Here is a 21,795-nt window from a genome sequence, read left to right as displayed (position 1 = left end):
ACTGGTATTGCCGGTCATTGGAGAACAGATTTGTCCATTGGTTGCAAATGGTAACTCCTCTTGTAACTCCTCTGGCCCATTTCTTCTACTAATTTCTCCAACAGCCCACAGAGTCTGTTAGAGACTAGGTTGGTGGGAAACCCTGTAGGAATCTCCAAAAAGGGAACCCACTCCTTCTAGCTAGCGTGTCCCCTCTGCCAGGGAGGATACCATTGTGGCTGCATTCTGGATAAAATTTTGAAACAGACGTTTCAGACAGCATTCGCTATCTTTCATCAGTGACTTTAAAGGAAAGATCTGGCAGAACCAGGTTTTATACCAAAACTCTGAATAGATATGTTAATGAGGTTAAGACAATTTCAGATGGTTCAATAGAATAGTAAGTCAAGACAATAGCACTTTTGCCTTGCTGTTTCATTTTGCTGAAAATTCTGTTCCCTCTACATGTTGTGAATAATCAAAAGGCTGCTTTCACTTCAAACTGTTTTAAAAATGCTTCTGGTTACTGTGCAAGGAAGCGTGGCTTCAATATGGGAACGGTTCTTGGTCCTTTTCCACCAGGGTCCTTTTGTGTAACGGCCACCTGTCATCTTCGTTTTCCTCTGACCCATTTCGTCTCACTACGTCCCATTAGAACAGTATCAACATGGAAGTCTGTCTTATTATGAAAGACACCATTTTACTTAAGAACCCTTTTGTCCAGGCACTTCTCCGACCTCCTTTTAACCCTGTCATATATGGTTAAGATCCTGAATGCTTTTTCAAATTAGGAACATAAGACTTCATTACTAAGACATGAAATGTTCCTTCTATCTCATTTAACCTTTTGTCTTGGGAATCGGTTGATATTTCCATGCATGCATTTTTTACACACTTCTTGTTTCATATGATATTCTTTTTATCGCTCAGAAAACCAAAAACCTTTGAATACATACAGACAGACATTTGGGGAAATTTTCATACTTGAGGACTTCTTCATCCTTAGAAAATTCCAAGTTATCAGTAAATTCATAAAAAAAATACTCTGACTGATATATTTTTTAAAGTTATTTACTGCTTTCCCATAAACTTGGAAAGAATATTCTACTCTCATTCTAATATTACACGGCTGTATACTAAGATTACGTCAATGTGATTGTCAATATCTAAGAAATGAATTATATCATATAGTTACATGCCCTGAAGGCATCTTCCACATACAGCTGCAATGGTTTTCTTCTCAGAAAGAATTAAACACCCGAGCGTCTTCGGAGAAAATTAATTTCCCGACTTATCAGCTGTGTGTGAAGCCGGTCTGTGATAAGCAATGGCTTGAGTGACAAGTATTGCAGAACAAATCCCTTCCAGTTCTTGGCTTAACTTACAAATTACAAAGATCGCTATCTATGTTTTTAATGTGAAAGTCATGCCGGATTTGGTGCACTGCTGTACTGGCGCAGCAGTCAAACCGTGGTGCCTGCGTTCTTCTTGCGCCACTTAAGCTCCCTTATGGTGCCCAGAGATAGCTCGAGCCCTTTTGAACCGCCGTCGTTGTAAGAGGTATTGTGTCTTCTGTATTCTCTTGCCTTTGGTGTCTTGAAAACATGGAAATTGTACGCCGAACGTCAGGCACGCATAAAAGAACGTCGCCGCCTTTCTTCTCCCTCGGTCGTGTTTGTTTCTGCCCCGAGGATAATGGGGAGTTTAAGACGATACACCTATTATACTTAACCGCATTTCAGTACCCAAGAAAGGGTCATAAAAATCGACTTCCATTTTACATTAAGGACGAAATTGAAAATTCGGGATTATAGGCGTCCGCACGCCGATGGAAAGCGGGGGGGAAGGAGCGCTCCCCTTTATCTTAATGCCACTATTTCCATGTAAATGTTCCGTCAAAATAATAAGCCGCGCATTGTGGATGCACATCAAATTGGCCTCACCGGACAGGAAAAGTGGAAACGAAATTTGGGAATCAAAGATTTCGGCAGCCGGCTACTTTACCCGCGGCAATTACCCATAAATCTGGGGAAGTAATCAATAGAGCCTTTCTTCACACCTAGTAGTTACTTCGCACCTCCCGATCGGGGGAGACTTGGGTGGACGTCGGGAGAAAACGGCTTGATGTATACATTTGCATACTCGGCCTCCTTGGGTAGACCCCACTCACTAATTTACCGGGGTGGTCGATAGTTGTTAATTAGTGGCAGGCAGCTGGTGCGAGCAGTTTCAATGGAACTCGCCACTTGTAGGGAAGATTTGAAAGGCCAACTGCAAAACCGACGCTTTGTTATTGCCTGAGGTTGCTATCCTTTATCTAGATGCGGTTATCATAGTGAAGCAACCGAGCACTACCTTCTATACGCTGTAAACTTGATACCAGTCAAAGAACTACTCTGTTATCATCTCTTTCCAACACTATAGATCGACAGCAACACAATGACAGTACTCCATGCTTTTCATATCTACAGAATTGTTACATTTTCGATATTGGTCACACTTTTACTGATGGTACAGGTACCTGCTGGTTTTCGTGATTGATTGTCCGCCAAATCGTCTTGTTTCCCCTGTAATGTTTTTGTTATCCATCCTGTATTTTCATGCAATATGTTGTGTACTATCTCATTGTAGTTGCTATATGATTATTTGTAGCTATGTTTTTGTTTCTAATAAGCAGTTTGCTTTTTGCCCGATCCTCAATAAGCAATGTGAATCAAACAGAAATAAAGCAACGCATTCGTCTCGACCGTTGTGTTAATTCTGTGGAAGCAGGAAGGTGTAAGCGGTTCCCAGAAACGCCTGGCAGTCTTATGTTCCGCTCCACTGCATGGGGTTGATAAGAGTTCTGATGAGCGCTGTAAGATGAAACTTTCTTCCCCAAGCTTTAAACATAATACCTTAGCCTTGGACACGAGCCCTTTGGGACAGTAGTTCTAGGCACATTTTTCGACACGACTCTTTCACGTTATTCATGGCATTCGAAGATTAGGAGACATACATCTACATTAAACCTGGCAAACTTTGCTTTAATCATTGCGGCCAACCTGACTCAGGTTGTGCCTTGACGGAAGCTTGACATTTCTGCGGCGGAGAAAAAAGGGGGACTGCTGTCTCCCGATAAATACCGATACTTTGTTATTGGGTGGGGGTCACGGAGCTGCTTTATTGTATAGGAAGATGGAGCTGAATCGTTGCTGCTGTCCTTTGCCGCTGGCATTTGGACAATTTCGGGGTCCGTCGTACAATCGGGCGATCATCACTCTTCAGATATCGGGGAGATACACTCTCCCGCGACGTTATGCACCCGGCAAGATTGCCGTCTTAAAGACGGTTCATAAACCATCGTGCTCTCCTTGTTGCCGACAAAGGAAGACGGATGGCACAGACCCCTCCTTACAGTTCTCCTTGACAAATGTGATTTGGACGGTCCTTCGGGTGATCCGGCCCGTGCCTCCGCACTCTTACACAGGTATCGGACATCCCAGTGGTTTCTCGACTGCATCAAAAGACCACGGAAACCACTATATCAAAGGCGACGCAAATGCTGGCAGATCACCGAAACAAGGTGCTTACGGCACATCAAACAACCGCGGACACAATCCAATTGTTATCGACAGACGCAGAACTCGAGTCTGCGTCTGGGTGGATGCGAGTTCCCCCTCATATCGAGAGCGCGGGGACAGTTTAATATTGTCACACGTGCTACCCGGGCTTTTATTGGGGGATGATCTCTTGGGAGTTAACACTTTGCACCTTGCCAGATTGGCTTTGGTCCACGGCGCTACCAATAACTCAGTGCCAGACATAGAGTTGTGTGTAGCCTGGCACTAACAGCCAGAGGTTTGTGTAGGAGCACTGTAAATTCAGTTATTTTTGCCAGGAATTAATTTAGCCGCAGGAGGGAAAGGGAGGTTTTTGCAGTGTTTGACGTACGTTTTCGATTGAAACAATTTTGTTTTCACTGGAGATGCATCATTGTGGTGTCATGAGTTCATGGTGGAGAAGTCACCGCAAAAATAAAATCGCCGCAAACATTTCAAGATTTACGGTTAGTAATCAGTCCGCAGGTACACCTGGAATACTTACTTGGGTTGAATGGCCTGTGCCAAGGTTGTAAATAAGTGAACAAAACTCACAAATCATGAGGCCGGCACTGTACCTAAGAAAAACTGCTGTGAGACTAGCTGGAAAGCCTTGAAGTTCATCTAGCGAGGGAGTAGAGATGGGTTATTACAGGTTTCCCTTGACAGTTGTTTTAGGAATGATTGTCGATTGGGTGTCAGAAGGATGACGGCTGAGACACAACGTTTTTCAGTTTCAACCTTTTATTCAAAAAGCCTTCATGATTGCATTTGTAAATTCAGTGATGAGATCACTAAAGAAGTGAACAAAAATCACAAATCATGAGGTTGGCACTATGTGTGCAAGAAAAACTGTCGTAGCAGTAGATCAAAAGCAATTATCTAATCTTTTAAATTTATCTAGCAAGGGAGTAGAGAAGTTTTATTACAGTACCCATTGACAGTTCTTTTTAAACTAGGGAATTATTATGTTGTTTGTTAATTCATTAATGGGGATCAATGTGAATTACTAACTACACAGAAGAAAGACATTTATGTGATCTTGGTGATCTCTGTACCTTGAATTTCTTTTGTTGCATTAAGTTTTCTATGAATTCATGGACACTATCCTTGAGTCCTCTTTGATGTCTGCAATATGTATATTTATTATGGCAATAACATTTAGACTTTGCTATCGATAACTTGCATGAAAATGTTATAGTTAGAGAGCCTATCACTATAATTATGAGAGAAGAAAAATTGCAATAATCAGGCACTTGAAGGATTTTTGCTGACTTGCAAATATTCTGGGTATTGTGGTCGGGTTGACATTTTTCTGTGAAATCTTTGGCCAGAAGCGTTCAACTGCTGAGGCGAAGAAGTAGAGGGTAAATAAGGTATAACTGTCGTGGTTTGCAAAATCCCTTTGTATTAAATGGTTCAGTGCGGGGCACAACAGAGGCAACTTGGGCAGGGTGACAGGTTACCATGACGACGGGATCACGGGCGCTAAGCCTGGAAAATTAGCATGGGAGTTTTGCTATGCAGGGAGAAATGCAAACACAGGCTTTGGCTGGCAGACAGCTGATGATGTGTGTATAAGGGGGCAGGCAGCAGAGAGAATGCCTTACATTTGCCATCGAAAGACATGATTATGATACTGTAAATGCATTTAAGTTCGCCGGGTTTTATTTCGCGCTAAGGGGAAAATAGAGTGTTTACTGTGGTTTAAGTTCGCGGCAGTGCTATAGTCACATACTGTTACGGTATTCGACAACAATGTTTGCGGCGGTTTTAAGTTCGTGGTGAAATGGTTGCCGTGAAAACTGCAGACATAAAACCACCGCGAACATTTCTGCATTTACAGTACTGTATCTCATCTATCCCTGTACATGTTTATAACTATTTGATCTCCACCATTCTCGGTTTGCTGTTCTTCTCAGTGTTTTTCTCAGTGTCATGTCTGCCCATTCTCTGATATCATCCTCCCATCTTTGTTATAGTTTTGGCCAGTCCCTATGACCATAAAAAACAAAAATTACTAGAAAAAAAGGGGCAGAAAACAAGCAAGAGCCATTCAGCTGCTTGGGGATGATGCTACTACAATCAAACCTCTACATAAGGACCACCTGGCCATTGATACACAGTCAAACCTGTACAAGTGAGCACCTCTACATAAGGACCACCTGGCCATTGATATACAGTCAAACCTGTACAAGTGAGCACCTCTACATAAGGACCACCTGGCCATTGATATACAGTCAAACCTGTACCAGTGACCACCTCTACATAAGGACCACCTGGCCATTGATATACAGTCAAACCTTTCCAAGTGACCACCTCTACATAAGGACCACCTGGCCATTGATATACAGTCAAACCTGTACAAGTGAGCACCTCTACATAAGGACCACCTGGCTATTGATATACAGTCAAACCTGTACAAGTGAGCACCTCTACATAAGGACCACCTGGCCATTGATATACAGTCAAACCTGTACAAGTGAGCACCTCTACATAAGGACTGACCACCTGGCCATTGATATACAGTCAAACCTTTCCAAGTGACCACCTCTACATAAGGACCACCTGGCCATTGATATACAGTCAAACCTGTACAAGTGACCACCTCTACATATTAAGGCTAATGTGGCCACTTTTTCATGGTCCCTTAGATACGTTTTCCGCATTGACACAAGCATTAAGAATCCAGTCTTCAGTGACCACCTGTCCACACATAGACCAGATTGTGTATCTGTATCTGTGTAGCCAGTATAAAATAAGCACCCTTTGGCATAACACACCAGCTTATTCAGCAGTTTTCATTGGTACTGAGAGTGGTCGTTTGACTGTACATCGTTTGGCTCTGGGAGAGCGAGCGGTGGCGTGTGTTTGGGGGCGCGGGCAGCCCTGTCGCGGGGGGATGATTAATCCGTGTCGCTGCGATCCATAACGTACCCATCAGAGGTCTGATTAGAGCCATTACACACTTGCTCAAGGCCTGTCTGGTTTCCTCGGGACTAAGGGGAAGTTACTTGCAGGCCGGTCCGGCAAAAACATCTGGGAAAACTGTTGGACAGTGCTCTGGATTGTGCCTTTAGCCCATTAATCTGCGAGTTGCTCACATTTTTACCTAAAATCAGAGATATTCTTCTTGAAATGAAACATTGCAGGTGTTATTTTTGGGCCCTTACTATATAATTTTTCTTGGAACTGGGGAAAAGTTTACCCGAAGGCCTGTCTAGCAAAATCATTGGAAAAGGAATGTTGGACAACTGGATTCTTGTAGCCTTCTGAAGTGCCACCAAGTACAACATCGCTTGTAGCTAGATATGCAAAGGTTAGGTGTGACAGTGTAATATAACCAGATGCTACCACGCTATGAGCCTGGAGGCTGGTATGCTCTGCTGAAGGGCAGTTACACCGGCTGTACAATTGCAGATACAGAATCAGAATCTGCAAGTTTGAATAGTTAAAACTATTATAATGGTGATAGATAGTAAATTCTTGGTGAGTTTTTTTCCTGTGTGTTGGATCAAAGCTCAAATGGCAACCTATGGGTCCTACCAATGCACATGAGCTTTCGTTCAAATCAACAAGCATTTATACCTTAAATCAGAGAAATTCTTATTCAAACTGCAGTTGGGTGTTTATAGTCCTGACCAGACACTTTGTTGTTAGTACTGGAGTACCCATTTTCCCTTGAACCCCACATTCAAGGTCACTGTATTCATAGATCGGCAGACAAGGGACGCGTTTCCTCTCGACTGCCCGTCCGCCGCTCTCCTAACTTGTAATCTATTTTTCAATGTGCAATTTGCTGGCATCCCGGCTCGTATCCTGCCTTTACGGCTGTCCAGATGTCTTCAAAGGGCAGTTAAATGACCTGTAGTGTCTTTAGTGACCATGGATGCACGAACAGTCTGATGTGTAGTACATCTTGCTGTGTGTTTTTGTAATACCATGTAATGTATACGGACAGTATAAAGTAAAAATTACTGTACCAGGGCTGTGATAAAAACTTGAATTTGACTATATTCACTACCTGTCACTGTGACTGTACCAAAGGTAAAGACTTTCCCCTCAGACTCTCTTTTCATGTTGATCTTCTTCTGTTTGCTTTGGTTGTCCTGCTCTTTGACCTTCTAGTTCAGCATCATTTTTCATCATTCAATAAAGTAAAGTAAGAGTTAGAGGGCTGTGAGGAAAACTCAAATCTGACTATATTCACTCCGCAACACTGTTTGTACCAAAGGTACAGACTTTCCCTCAGACTCTCTTTTCATGTTGATCCTCTTTTGTTTGCTTTGGTTGTCCCGCTCCCGCTCTTTGACCTTCTAGTTCAGCAGCATCGTCCTGTTCCCTTGAACTCTTGAAGAATGGCCTCGGCCGAAGAGTGTATACTATATACTTTCGAGGTTAAGCTAAAAGGTTGAAAAAAAATTTAGCTGGGAACTGACAGAAAAACTTGAATCCGACTATATTCACTCCCTGACACCGTGTGTACCAAAGGCACAGACTTACCCTCAGACTCTGTTTTCACGTTGATCTTCTCTTGTTTGCTTTGGCTCTTTGACCTTCTAGTTCAGCATCATCTTTATAAATCTGGTAACCGACAGATTGACTTGGTGTGGCCTAATGCACGCTCCCTTTCACGGGCAGCGTGGACGCCCCTGATGTATGTTGTATATTTACTGCCCTTGTTGTAATACCTGCAGCAGCACTTTGCGAGTGGAATTGCAGGAAGTCTGGTCCGTTGTGCCTCCCGTGCCTGATAAACGGCCACGTGCGACGGGCAGGGGAGACTACCATTACCCCCGACATGATATAAGCACGGAATATTCGCTGCGTGGTCAATCTTTCCTCGCGTTTACTACCCTCTGAGCTGGCAGGGCATTAGTGCGATAGCTCAGGAACAACCCATCATGCGCCAAACAGGGGAACGGATTGCAGCGACGGTGGAAATCACGTTCTGAAAAAGTCTTTCATATCAATTTTAGTTTCAACTGTTTTCTCTGTTACTTTTCTGACCACTGGAAGTTCAAATAATTATTATTTTTGTGGGGATTTGGGGGATAAAAAGGGACAATGAGGTTTTAGCTATGTTTCAAGATTGCATTTCAAACAATTCTGTAGTACGTTTCTGTAGTAATACAGAAATGCATATTCGCAGTCACTGTGTCTTGAATCCTGGGTAGAGAGGTCTCCCCTCAAAAAAAGCGAAAATAAAACTACCGCAAACATTTCAAGGTTTACAGTACTATTACATTCACTCCCTGGAACTGTTCTAGCCAATGTAAAGACTTCCTCTCAGACTCTGTTTCCGTGCTTTACTTTCTGAAAAACACTGATTCTTTTTTTAAAACAAATCAGAGAACCACCAACTTGACTTGGTGTAGCCTCCATGGATGTAGCCATGGCCAATACATCAGGCCGGCATTTGATGGAACGTAACACGTAGTTACCAGGGAGAAGTATCGGAACCGTCTGTATCAGCCATTACCGTGGGAAGGGCAGTCCGTCTCTCGGGCAGCCATACAGGCACTACTTATCATACAGCACCTGGCCTGGCCGGGCCGTAACTTATGGTACGTGTTAGCAGCTGGGAAAACAGATATCAGGGCCTTTCAGCCCCGCGTACCTTGATGTAATTTAGTTCCCGTATCATAGCGTTTGTACGATTACGGACAGCCCTGTGCGGAGCTCAATCAAGTTGTGCAGCACGGTGCTCCAGGCCACACCAATTTTGCTTTTATAGTTTTCAGATTTTTGTAAAATAATGCTAAACTGAGATAATGTTAATCGTGAAAACAGTCTGAGGGCTGTACCTTGGTACACACAGTTTCAGGGTTGGGCACTTAACACACATTTCCCATATTCTAAGCTTGGACAAGTTTGACTGTATAGTGTGTTGCATGATCCCTTTCTTTTATACACTATGAACCTAGCAGAGCAGAGGGCTGGTTTGAGATATCACCACCGTGTCTATCTGCATATAGATGTCCGTTCTAAAGCTGACATTAACCTAATTTTCTCTCTGTAAATCACTTTGATAGGTACATCTGGGACAAAAGTCAAAATTTAAAATGCATCGGCAGAGAAAGATCTTGTGCTAAGTCTTGAGCTAAACGCACGGAAGTGAATGCTTTGGAATGCATTTGAACATTGAGGGTCTTCCTCTTTTAAATCTTAAAGTGAAAGTTTGAAGTTAAAGCTGAAATTTAACCTGATTTTCTCTCGGTAAATCACTGTGCTAATGACTGTATGGATACATCTGGCACAGGCTGATAAAATTCAAATGCACCAGCAAGTCAAGAAACTGAGAAAGGTCTTGTACCAAATGCATGGAAGTTAATGCCTTGGGATGTGTTTGAACATTGAACGTCATCCTCTTTCAGACCTTAAAGTTAGTTAAAGCTAACATGTAAGTTAAAGCTTGAAGTTAAAGCTATTAACCTAATTCTTTTGTCTGTAAATCACGTTGCTAATGACTTTAAAGATACATCTGCGACAGACTGAAAAGTGTTGAATGCATCAGCAGGTCAAGAAACTAAATGCACAGAAGTTAATAATTTGGAATGTGTGTACTAAATGCACAGAAGTTAATGATTTGGGATGTGTATGAACATTAAAAGTTATCTTCTTTTTGACCTTAAAGTTAGTTAAAGCTAACATGTAAGTTAAAGCTTGAAGTTAAAGCTGACATTAAGTTACTTTTCTCTCTAAATCACATCACTAATGTATAGATTATATCTGGGAACAAGCTGCAAATGTTAAATGCATGTAAACAGGCCATGGAAACTGGGAAGGATCTTGTGCTACATGTATATCTAGAAAGTATATGTAGATGAAAGCGAATGCTTTGGAATGTGTCTGAAGGATGTTCAATGCCTGCATACTTGTTAGATACACAGAGAGATACTCCCCTGCTCTTTCTGGAAAGCAGGATGAACTGTAAACCACAGCTTAACATCTCGTCCTGAGGACTGTAACCCTTTCTAGAAGCACCCAAGTCAGGCAAGAGACGACAGCCCGGATTCGAACCCCCGACCTCCTGATCCCGAGGCAGGGTTGGTTACCGCTACGTCGGGCACCGTTAAGCCGGCTGCCTCTGCACATCCCGCTGTCTGAGCTTGACCCCTCACCCTGAGGCCATCTCCCGACCTCTGACACGCTTTTCCATCATCTCAGCGTACTTTACAACCCGGCACTTTGCTGCGTGCGTCACGCCGTCCCTCTGCAGCCCGTTCGTCAACTTCACGGTAAAAATAACACGCTTGCCAGGCGTTATCGCCCGAAATCCTTCTGCCGCCTCCTCAAGGTCAACCCGATTCTTCTGTCAAGTCTTCAAGGTCAACCTCGTCTTTCTGTTAGCTCCTTGAGTTCAACCTGGTCATTTGTCACCAGATAATCTTTGTAGCTGAGGTACTTCTTGCTCACAACTAAAGTTTTGGGGTAAATGGACTCCTGTTAATCTTATCTTTGCCACATGTTAATGTTTTTATCATCTTTCTCATCGTTATAATCTGCAGAAAGTGAATTCTGCTTAAAAGGATCTATTTTCAAATTCAAGACTATATGCCAGACAGAAGAAAAGTGTTCAGTACTAAGGGAAGATACTGCAGTATGACGATTTCTGAAAACAAAATGACAATGTAACAAATTCATGAAATACCAGAGACGCTGTGATACAGAATCTGTCAATAGAGGTTTTTCTAATTGTTGGGTGTTATTGTGGGTGGGTCCCATTAGGAAGAAGGCTGTTCAGCACCAAGGAGAGATGCTGTTAATATCTAGAAAACAACAAAGATCATTTAACTGTGTTGCATTAAGAATCTATCAATGTAGAGGGCCTTTTATGAATTAGACATTGGTTGATGGGATGTTTGTGTATCAAAGTGTTACGATGTGGTGATACAAAAGACAGTGTATCTGTAGATATGTAGATGATGATACAAAAGACTGTATCATTGTAGTGTCAACAAAAATCCATGAAAACAACAGAAACTCTTTCAGCTGTGTTGAACATCAATGTCGAAGCCTTCTTTTAGTTGAGTGTTGTTGTTAACAGGGATTCCAAATGCTGTTCAGCACCAAGGAAAGATACCACAATCTGGCCAATGCCTAAAGAATGCACAGATGTATCAGCTGTGATGGATATAGAATCTATCATTATAGAGCCATTTTAGCAGTTTGGTGCTGGTGTCAGTAGATCCTGTAGAGTAGAGGATCCTGTTCAGTACCAAGGAGAGATACCAATCCATTTTCTTGGTTCTAGGAGGTATAACGTAAAATCAAAGCTGGACAATATGCCAAAAACAGACTGTGTTTCACAAAGAAACATCTATGTTATTATATTCACTTCTAGCAAATGAGAATCTTAACCTTATCCCAACTGCTGAGTATCATAACCAATACAGAATTGGTTACAAACAGCTATCTTAGATGGCTGAGGGTTAATATAAAGAATTTTCCTTTAGACTAGAGCCAACAAATAAAACTGCCATGGCCTACAAAATAAGACTCTTTCAGCTGTGTTAGACACAGAATATGTCAATGCCTCAACAGCTGGGCATTAAATGATGGGGCTATGCCTAGAGGAACACTTCAGCACCAAGGAAAGATGGTACACTATAGCCAATGCCGAAACAAGATAATGTAACTTATGCTCCTTAAAACAACTCTTGGCTGGGCTGAGCACAGAATCTGTCAATGAAAAGGCCTCCTAATAGCTGTGCATTGAATGACTTGGTTACTGTTAATGCATTTAAGTTCGCGGTAGGGAGAAAATGGAGTGTTTGCGGCGTTTTTAAGTTTGCGTTTGAGACAATTGTAGACAAGAGGGTAAAAAAAAAATTGTGGTGGTTTTAAGTTCGCGGCGAAAACCTTACCGCGAAAACCATGAACATAAAACCACCGCAATCATTTCTGCATTTACAGTATGCCAAGAGGAACACTGTTCAGCACTGAGGAAAGATGCCATACTATAGCCTCAAGACAATATAATGTGACTGACTCTCTTTAAAACAACTTTTGGCTGTGTTGGCTACATAGCCTGTCAGTAAAGATACCTTCTAATAGCTGAGCATTAATGTTGATGGAGCATTTGTGGGTCGTGCCAAGACCAATATTGTTAAGCACTTACAGAAAAGATGCTGTAATATCATCAGCAATGCATAAAAACAAGATCGATATCCTTGAAAACAACTTTCAGCCTATTTTGACATGTCCATCAATGTAGAACCATTATAATAGCTGGCGGGGATTGAATATTTGTGGGTCATGCAAGGAGGAACACTGTTCAGAACCAAGGAAAGAGGCTATCATATGAAAAATACTCGTTGAAACAAGATAGTGTGGTAACGTTAAGTCATTTTTGACGCAGAATCTGTCAATGTGGTCCCTTTTTGATAGTTTAGTTTGTTTGTTTGAACCTTTGTTTATTCATGATAAGCTCAAATCGGCACGCAGGCCGGTTTTCATTGAGGTCATGAGGGAAGAGGTAAGGGTCGGATACAATATAACAGAGATACACAGTCATTTGAGTCCTAATAACTCTATCAACATATATCATTACATATTTATGGTACAACAATATACAATTTCTACAACATGCAACATAAAGTAGGGCGAAAGCTGGTTCATGGTCCGTGTCGGTTCGTTTAGTTCATTTCCGTTACTTCAAGAGTTTCTTAAAGGAAGTCAGATTTGGAGCCGTACGTGTGTCTGTCAGTAGTATTAATGACGATGAGGTATCTGTAGGTTATGCCAAGAGAAAACATTGTTCAGCACTAAGGGAAGACCCCATACTATCAACCAATGCCTGAAAACAAGATAGTGTAACCAATACTATTTAAACTTTTGGCCTATTTTTGACACAGAATCTGTCATTTTAGAGGGGCTCCTAATAGCTGGGTATTAATGTTGATGGAATATTTGTGGGTCATGCCAAGACCAATACTGTTAAGCACTATAAGGAAAGATGCTGCAAAATCATCACCAATTCCTAAAAACAAGATGATGTAAAAACAACTTTAAGGCTATTTTTGAATCAGTCAATGTAGAGTTATTCCAATAGCTGCACATTGAATATTTGTGAGTCATGCCAACACTGTTCAGCACTAAAGAAAGATACCTTCATATGAGAAATATACTCTTTAAACAATATTCAGGCATTTTGGGCACAGAAGATATCAATGTAGATCCCTTCTGATGGTTGGGCATTAATGATGATGGGGCATTTGTAGGTCATGCCAAAACCAATATTGTTCAGCACCAAGGAAAGATACCATACTATGACCAATACCTAAAAACAATATAAGGTGACCGTTAACCCGTTAAAATAACTTTCATTTAATCTAATTTTTCTTAACAGAATCAGTCAATGTAGAGTTACTCTAATAGCTGTGCGTTTGATATTTGTGGGTTATGCCAAGAAGAACACTGTTCAGCACCAAGGAAAGATACCATCATATGAGAAATAGTCTTTAAACAACATCCAGGCATTTTTGGCACAGAAGATATCAATGTAGAGCCCTTCTGATGGTTGGGCATTACTGATGATGGGGCATTTGTAGCTCATGCTAAGACCAATATTGTTCAGCACCAAGGAAAGATACCATACTATGACCAAAGCCTTGAAACAAGAGAATGCCATAGACAGAGAGTATCTATCTAAACAATTTTCAACCCTCTTTGACACAGAATATGTCAATGTGGAACCATTCTACTGATATTAGGTTTCAATTTTTATGAGGTATTTGCAAGTCATGTTAAGACTAACATTGCTAAGCACTTCAAGATATCAATGTAGGGCCCTTCTAATAGCTGGGCATTAATGTTGATGGAGCATTTGTAGCTCCTGCCAAGACCAATATCGTTAAGCACTTAGAAAAGATGCTGTAATATCATCACCAGTGCATAAAACAAGATAATGCAACCAATACTCTTTAAAACAACTTTCAGCCTATCTTTGACACAGAATCTGTCAATGTAGAGCTCTGCTGATGTTTGAGTTGTTGGGCATTTATTGTTGGGCATTTATTGTGATTGTTCAGTACTAAGGAAAGATACCATACTGTGACCAATACTCTTGACAGAAAGATAATATGACCAATATTCTTAAAACAACTTTCAGCCCATCTATGACTCAGAATCTGTCAATGTAGGGCCTTTCTTATAGCTGGGGTATCAAATGATTTTATATGGATCAAGAGAGTAACAAAAAAAACATGGTTCAGCACCAAGGAAAGATGCCATGATAAGACCAATACTCTTGACAAAAAGACCAATACTCTTTAAAACAACTTTCAGTCTATTTTTGACACACCGAATCTGTCAATGTAGAACCTTTCTAATGGCTGGGGTATCAAATATTTGTAATTAGGGATTGAGAAACCCTGTTCAGCACCAGGGAAAGATACCATGACACGACCAATACTCTTTTAAACAACTTTCAGTGTATTTTTGACACACCGAATCTGTCAGTGTAGAGCCTTTCTAATGGCTGGGGTATAAAATATTTGTAATTTGGGATCGAGAAACCCTGTTCAGCACCAAGGAAAGATACCATGACACGACCAATACTCTTTAAAACAACTTTCAGCCTATTTTTGACGCATAGAATCTGTCAATGTAGGGGGGCTCCTAATAGCGGGGTATTAATGCTGATGGGGCATCTGTCCGTACGGCTTCCGTACATGGAAGTGGTCATTTGCGCGGACGGGGGCAGATGTGCCCGCGGTCCGGCGATGTCTGGTGCTGATATGGTCATCATCAACTCTGCTAAACCACTTATTTAGACGGAACAGAGGAGGAAATGGACCCTGGGCTGATGGGCACGGCTTTTTAGAGGTGGTTAAGTGGAGGCTTGTTTATGTGGGGCTGAGTGTTTAAATGGTAGTGAAGGTTTTCTTTTTGTTATTGCTTGATAATTTCAAGGTCTCAGCCTTTAAGTTTAACTCAAGATAAAAGAAAACATCTAATTTCAAATACCGAGTGTCTGATGGTCTTGCATGGCGGCTGCAAACATGCATAGGGCTCGCCAGGCTGGTCTGCTCTCGGCATAGACCCTCCAGTCGGTTCTGGTGATCCCCAGCCCCTGGAGCGTGTAAAAACATCTATTTTCAAATGCCAAGAAAAATAAGGGAGCATCTGATGGGCATGGCTTCTTAAGGTTACTCAAGATAAAAGCAACATCTAATTTCAAACACCAAGTGTCTGATCTATGGGCATGGCTTTTCAGGGGTGGTTAAGTGAAGGCTTGTTTATGTGGGGCCGAGTGTTTAAATGCTAGTGAAAGTTTTTAAAAATCTTTATTGCTCGAGGTCTGAAGATAAAACAACTAATTTCAAGAAAAATAAGGGAGCGTCTGATGGGCATGGCTTCTTAAGGTCTCAACCTTAACTAAAGATAAAAGCAATATCTAATTTCAAACACCAAGTCAGATGTTGTTTTTATCTTGAGTTGAAGGCTGAGCCCTTGAAATAAACAAGCCATAACAAAAGGAAATCCTTCATTGGCATTCAAACACTCAGAGCTACACTAACAATCCGTCACTTAACTACCCATAAAAAGTCAAGACCATTAGACACTCTTGACACTTTTTCTTGATACTTGACATGTTGTTTTTCTTCAGTTAAAGGCTGAGACCTTGAGCAATTAAGATTTAACTTTCATTAGCATTTAAACACTCAGCCCTCCACTGCCTAGAATAAAAACATCTAATTTTGAATTCCAAGAAAAATACTAGTGAGTGGCGTAAGGGGTAGACAAAAACAAAACCCTTATAGCTTGCAGTCATTGATTATGTATAAATAGCATAGTGTTTTCCTGCATAACAGATGCTAGGGTACAGCTTGAGTTGACATCTGATTGGTCCTATGGTAATTTGATAAAAACAACATCTACAATTTTGAATATTGACAAAAAATGAGTGAGCGTCACAAAAAAGTAGACAAAAAAGAGCAACCTATTCAGTAGATGTTGCACTTCAGGCAATTTCTAAAAGACGTTTAGTCATTGATTACATATAAAAAAGCATGTCCCCGTTGAAGGTTCACAGTCAAAAAGCATGTGTTTTCTTGCATAGGAGATGCTAGGCTGCAGCTGAATGGTCCTATGGTAATTTGGTTTGTACGAGGGCAAGTGTTTGGATGCAGATTTTGATCCCTGTCAGATGCCACCCTTTCTATCTCATCACCATCTAGTTACCACACAGCGTATCTTTACTTCCCATCCCTCACTGTCACATAGTCACCTATCAGGGGGAGGCCCCACCAAGATACTTGTAATAAGTTGGTTACTGAGTTTTGAGAAAAAAAAAATTCAAAATCTGTGACAAGAAATTGATCAAAATCTGTTTTCGTAAGCTTGAAATAACAGATTTAACAACAAAAATTAACACAGTGGGCTCCCAAACAATGATTGGGACAGAAAATATTTAAAGCCAGCTCTGGATTGAAGGTCAGGTCCAATGTAGAGTAACGCACTCCATAAACCTCATGGCAGAACTATCATCTATTGATAGTGATCATCTCTACTTTTACCAACTAGAGTAGTTCCGTCAGTTTAGATGTGTTCAACTGCTCCTCTTTGTGAGAGAAATTCGGGGGTTAGATTGAAGATCAAGGTCAGCCTATAGTAGCGCTCCATAAGCCTCCTGGTAGAGATATTAATATCTTTTAATAGTAATCATTTCTAATTCTTACTAACTAAAGTAGCTCCTTCAGTTTGGATGTGTTCAACTGCTCCTCTTTGTAAGAGAAATTCGGGTTAGATCAAAGGTCAGGGCCAGGGTAGAGTACAGCAATGCATAAGCCTCCTGGAAGAACTATTATCTATTATATATCTATTAATAGTAATCATTTCTAATTTTTACCAACTAGAGTAGCTCCTTCAGTTTGGATGTGTTCAACTGTTCCTCTTTGTAAGAGAAATTCGGGGTTAGATTGAAGATCGGGGGTTAGATTGAAGATCAAGGTCAGGCTATAGTAACGCACCCCATAAGCCTCCTGGTAGAGCTATTATCTTTTAATAGTAATCATTTTTAATTCTTACTAACTAAAGTAGCTCCTTCAGTTTGGATGTGTTCAACTGCTCCTCTTTATAAGAGAAATTCGGGTTAGATCAAAGGTCAGGGCCAGGGTAGAGTACAGCAATGCATAAGCCTCCTGGTAGAACTATTATCTATTAATAGTGATCATCTCTACTTTTGCCCAACTAGAGTAGCTCCTTCAGTTTGGATGTGTTCAACTGCTCTTCTTTGTAAGAGAAATTCTGGTTAGATCGAAGATCAAGGTCAGGGTAGAGTAACACACTCCATAATCCTCTTGGCAGTCAACTATCATCTATTAATAGTGATCATTTCTATTTTTTATCAACTAGAGTAGCTCCTTCAGTTTGGATGTGTTCAACTGCTCTTCTTTGTAAGAGAAATTCGGGTTAGATTGAAGATCAAGGTCAGCGTAGAGTACCGCAGTCCATAAGCCTCCTGGCTGATCCGTTCACATTTGCTGCGTGTGTGTAACAGTCTTCCCCATCTATTCTCTCCGCAGGCCCTGGACGGCTTTGTCTTCGCCCTGACCCGCGACGGCAGATTCCTCTACATCTCCGAGACGGTGTCTATTTATCTGGGGCTCTCTCAGGTACGTACCTCGCACAGCCGCACGCACGCACGCCAGGGCTCGACAGTCATTCTTTAGGATTGGTTTATTTGTTTATTTGAATGATCTCCGTTAGTGACAGTACCTGATACTTCTCTACACTTACAATAACACTAGAGTACTTGCAACAACATTGATAAAAAAATAATGATGGAAATGAAAGGTCAGAGTACTGATGCACTTACATCATAAAAATTGGGTGCACAACATAAGATAAAGTAGAATCAATGCAGCATAATCTTCAGAACTTATGAATTTCAAATTTTATAGCCAACCAAAAAACCCCCAAATAACTAAAACAACAAAGGTTTGCACTCATTTTCTGACACTTACATGTCAAGAATGTGGTGTATATTAGTGTACAATTATTACCTTTTTGTTCGTAAACCAACACGATTGTCTTGGTGTAATTGTTCACTCATAGTCAAAAATCAGGTGCACAGCTGCAACTTTGGGTGCACCGAAGCACACAGAAGTGCACAAAAGTGCACCAGTCATGAACCCAGCATTTCCATCCCTATACACAGATCAATATGGTGATTTACGACGGGCATGGCCGCCTGTCTTTAGAAACTATTACTTAGCCGACGCTGCGCGTATGGGAGGATGGTGGCTATAAAGTGGAACGCAGGCTATTTTCAGAGCCTTGGGACAATAAAGAGGGAGAGGTTCGCTGCCGGAAGGGCAAACAGTGTTAGACGGCAAAGCCTGCCTCTCTTGTGTGAGGGAATGGTTCCGCTGTGTCCTTGGATTCGTGGACGTACACTAATGCGGCACGCCCTTGCGCCGTTATTGAGATCTGGCACAACAAAGTGCAGGGTCAGGTTTCCGTGCCGCGATAACATCTCCCCGTCCCGAAACACGGCGAAAGTCACATAATCTATGCGGGCCAGCCGCGCAGCGCCCCCCCAAAGGATGCAGGAGCCCTCCCCGGCGTTGATAATGGCCCTGAATATTCAGCATCAGATGCACGCGGGTAATCCTTCTGATGTACTGGCCATCAAGCGGCCGTCCGTAAATGTTCGCTCACATGTCGGGTCACACGGGGAGGGGCAGATGAAAATTCAGGGCCGTTACCACGGCCGGGCAAATGGCACATTGATCCAGTGTAATTGTGCCGAGTTTCTGGCGTTTAATTTCCCATTTAACTTCCGGCTACTTTGGACCGGGCGGACTGAGGCGAAAAGGAGGCGCAATCGTCTGCAGTGGCCTTGGGATAATGACCGCACTAAAAGAGACGGTCAGATGACTATTAATCTGTGTATTTTCCTCGAACATTTAACTATAAAGAGAAACACCATCACAGCTAACCTCTCTTTCAAATGCCAATTCATAAAGTATAAGTCAGGTGCTTTTCATATGGCTGCAGGCTAACTGAAACTGACTGAGACTGAAACATGGTTATGAAGAAGAACCTGTAACAATTACAAGATGTACCGGAGGTCAAACTTTACTCCAAATCTGTAAAGGGTAAGATATTAGATTGCTAGATAGGTTGTCTTATTTCTGCAGTTGGGCAATCGACACCGAGTTTGCAGGTGCCCACAGAAAGGCTCAGCCCATAAGTTACAGCATGGCTTAAAATACTTTGTCTTTTTTCTACAAATTGTGATTCAGAATTTGGAGCGTATAATCTTTAACCTCCAAAATTGAAGGTTGTTTGTATTTCTTTTGCAATGTAAACAGTTTTTCTGTGGTTCTCTTCAAACACCGGACGTCCAGCTTAGCGTCCCTTCCGAGAGGACGTCCCTAACCGAAGCAAGGTACTCATTTTCACCTGACTCCAGTGAGGAAATAGGAATGGTGTAAAATGCTTTTCCCAAGGGCACATCACTGGGGCCTCAGCTAGAGATTCGAACCCATGGAGAACCATTAGATTCTAAGTCAACAACCCTAACCTCAAGACCTTGTTACAAATGTAAGGCTTCTTAGTTCTCATTTCTGCTTCCCATTCACCACAGCAGTGCCACTGTAGTCCCCAAATGTACCTTAACCAACCAACCAACCAACCAACCAACCAACCAACCAACCAACCAACCAACCAACCAACAGACAGCAAACCAAGATTTAGGTGTTCAAAAATCCCATATTTCCTAGAACGTACAGTACAGTACAGTTGGGGTACCCTCACTAGATAACCTTACAGCTAGATCGGTGTGACAGGTCGTTCAGTGTAATATAACCAGGCATGCCTGTGAAGCTGGTGCTTTATGCCGAAAGTCCATTATAGTCCTGGTGTGTCATGCCAAAGGGTAATTATAGTCTGACTAATAAGTATTCAGATACAGATACTGATAGTACACCTAGCCTAGCTTTTTTTCAACAATTTGGGGCTGGCCTGTTCACCCCGGCAGGTCCACTGTATCCCCCAGACGTGTCTCTAACCACAGACACCACAAACAGCGGACCTGCGGTTAGCCCGGCACCCCCTGGCTGGAACTGACATGTTTTGTCTGCACCTCTGGAGGAGACGACCGTAACACGCCCCAGACTCACTCCGCCTGCAGTGGTTACAAGGAGAGACGGCCGAAAGGCCACACCAATTTAATTTCTAGGTGAACGGATTTTTATTTTCCAAAAAAAAAAACATTTTAGAAAAAAAAAATTCATGAAAACAGAAGGCTGGGCAGAATTCTGTTTTCATGATTTTTTTTTTCTAAAATTTTTTATATTTTTTTTGGAAAATAAAAATCCGTTCACCAAGAAATTAAATTGGTGTGGCCTAAGGCCTGAGTAAAAAGAATGTTGTGTTTCTGGTTTCATCAGTCCTGGAAAAAATAGGGTCGGTAGGTACTAGGGTGGTCTTTTTTTTTTTACATATCGGCCAAAGTGATGAAACAAATGCATTTTACGATGGAAAACTGAAATGCATTCAACATCATATTGTAATTATACAGAAGCAAATTTGGGAAGCACAAGTATATCAACTCAAACTCAAAACTTGAATAAACTGAAGAAAAAAGTACAGTACATTAAGTACAATATCTACTACACAATGTCATTCTTAAAGTTACATCAACTGTTCAGAGCCCTAATCTGTTAACAGAGCATGAAATACCAGAAGTCTGTTTTGAATTTCATAACTCAGATGCCAAGTCGAAAATTTTATGTCCCTTGTTGGTCGGCAGGTCTTTGCTAAGGGTTGTCGGTAACAGGAAACACAACATTTTTTTCCTAGGCCTAACACACCCCAGACCTATTTCAGCTGCAGGGGAAAAGCTCTACAAAACACCCTGCCAGTCATAACTTCTACAGGCTGGACCAAGTTGTTTCTTGACTTGGTCCTTGGTTTCTTGCATCTTGAAAATAATCTTAATACGACACCTTGGTAATTATCTTATTTAGTTTCTTTTTGTTTAACACAGCCAAGAGTTATAACTTTGTTTCAGACCGTACTGTGGTTATATAACTCACATTTGTAAAAACATGGTGCAGACAAACCTATACTAGTCACCATCTCGGCACAAGGACCACCTGGCCATGGGATAATTTTGCTGCTCCCTTAGATAACAGTTCAATTTTGTCATTTTCAACAATCCCCAAATGGCATCAAATCAGTTTGACTGTGGCACGACATACATCTACGGCCATTC

At 41.6% G+C, this 21,795-nt stretch overlaps 1 protein-coding gene across 1 annotated transcript in view; it reads left to right on the top strand.

The window, feature by feature from the left end:
* Window positions 1–21,795, top strand: part of LOC136434020 (neuronal PAS domain-containing protein 3-like) — a 149,938-nt gene that overhangs the window by 73,222 nt on the left and 54,921 nt on the right. The window contains exon 4 of the mRNA XM_066426672.1: window positions 18,095–18,184. Within this exon, the coding sequence (XP_066282769.1) occupies window positions 18,095–18,184 (90 nt within the window). The remainder of the gene's footprint in view (window positions 1–18,094; window positions 18,185–21,795) is intronic.

The sequence above is a fragment of the Branchiostoma lanceolatum genome, chromosome 4 (genome assembly GCF_035083965.1).
Source record: "Branchiostoma lanceolatum isolate klBraLanc5 chromosome 4, klBraLanc5.hap2, whole genome shotgun sequence".
Taxonomy (NCBI): domain Eukaryota; kingdom Metazoa; phylum Chordata; class Leptocardii; order Amphioxiformes; family Branchiostomatidae; genus Branchiostoma; species Branchiostoma lanceolatum.
This window is presented reverse-complemented; position numbering and strand designations above follow the sequence as displayed.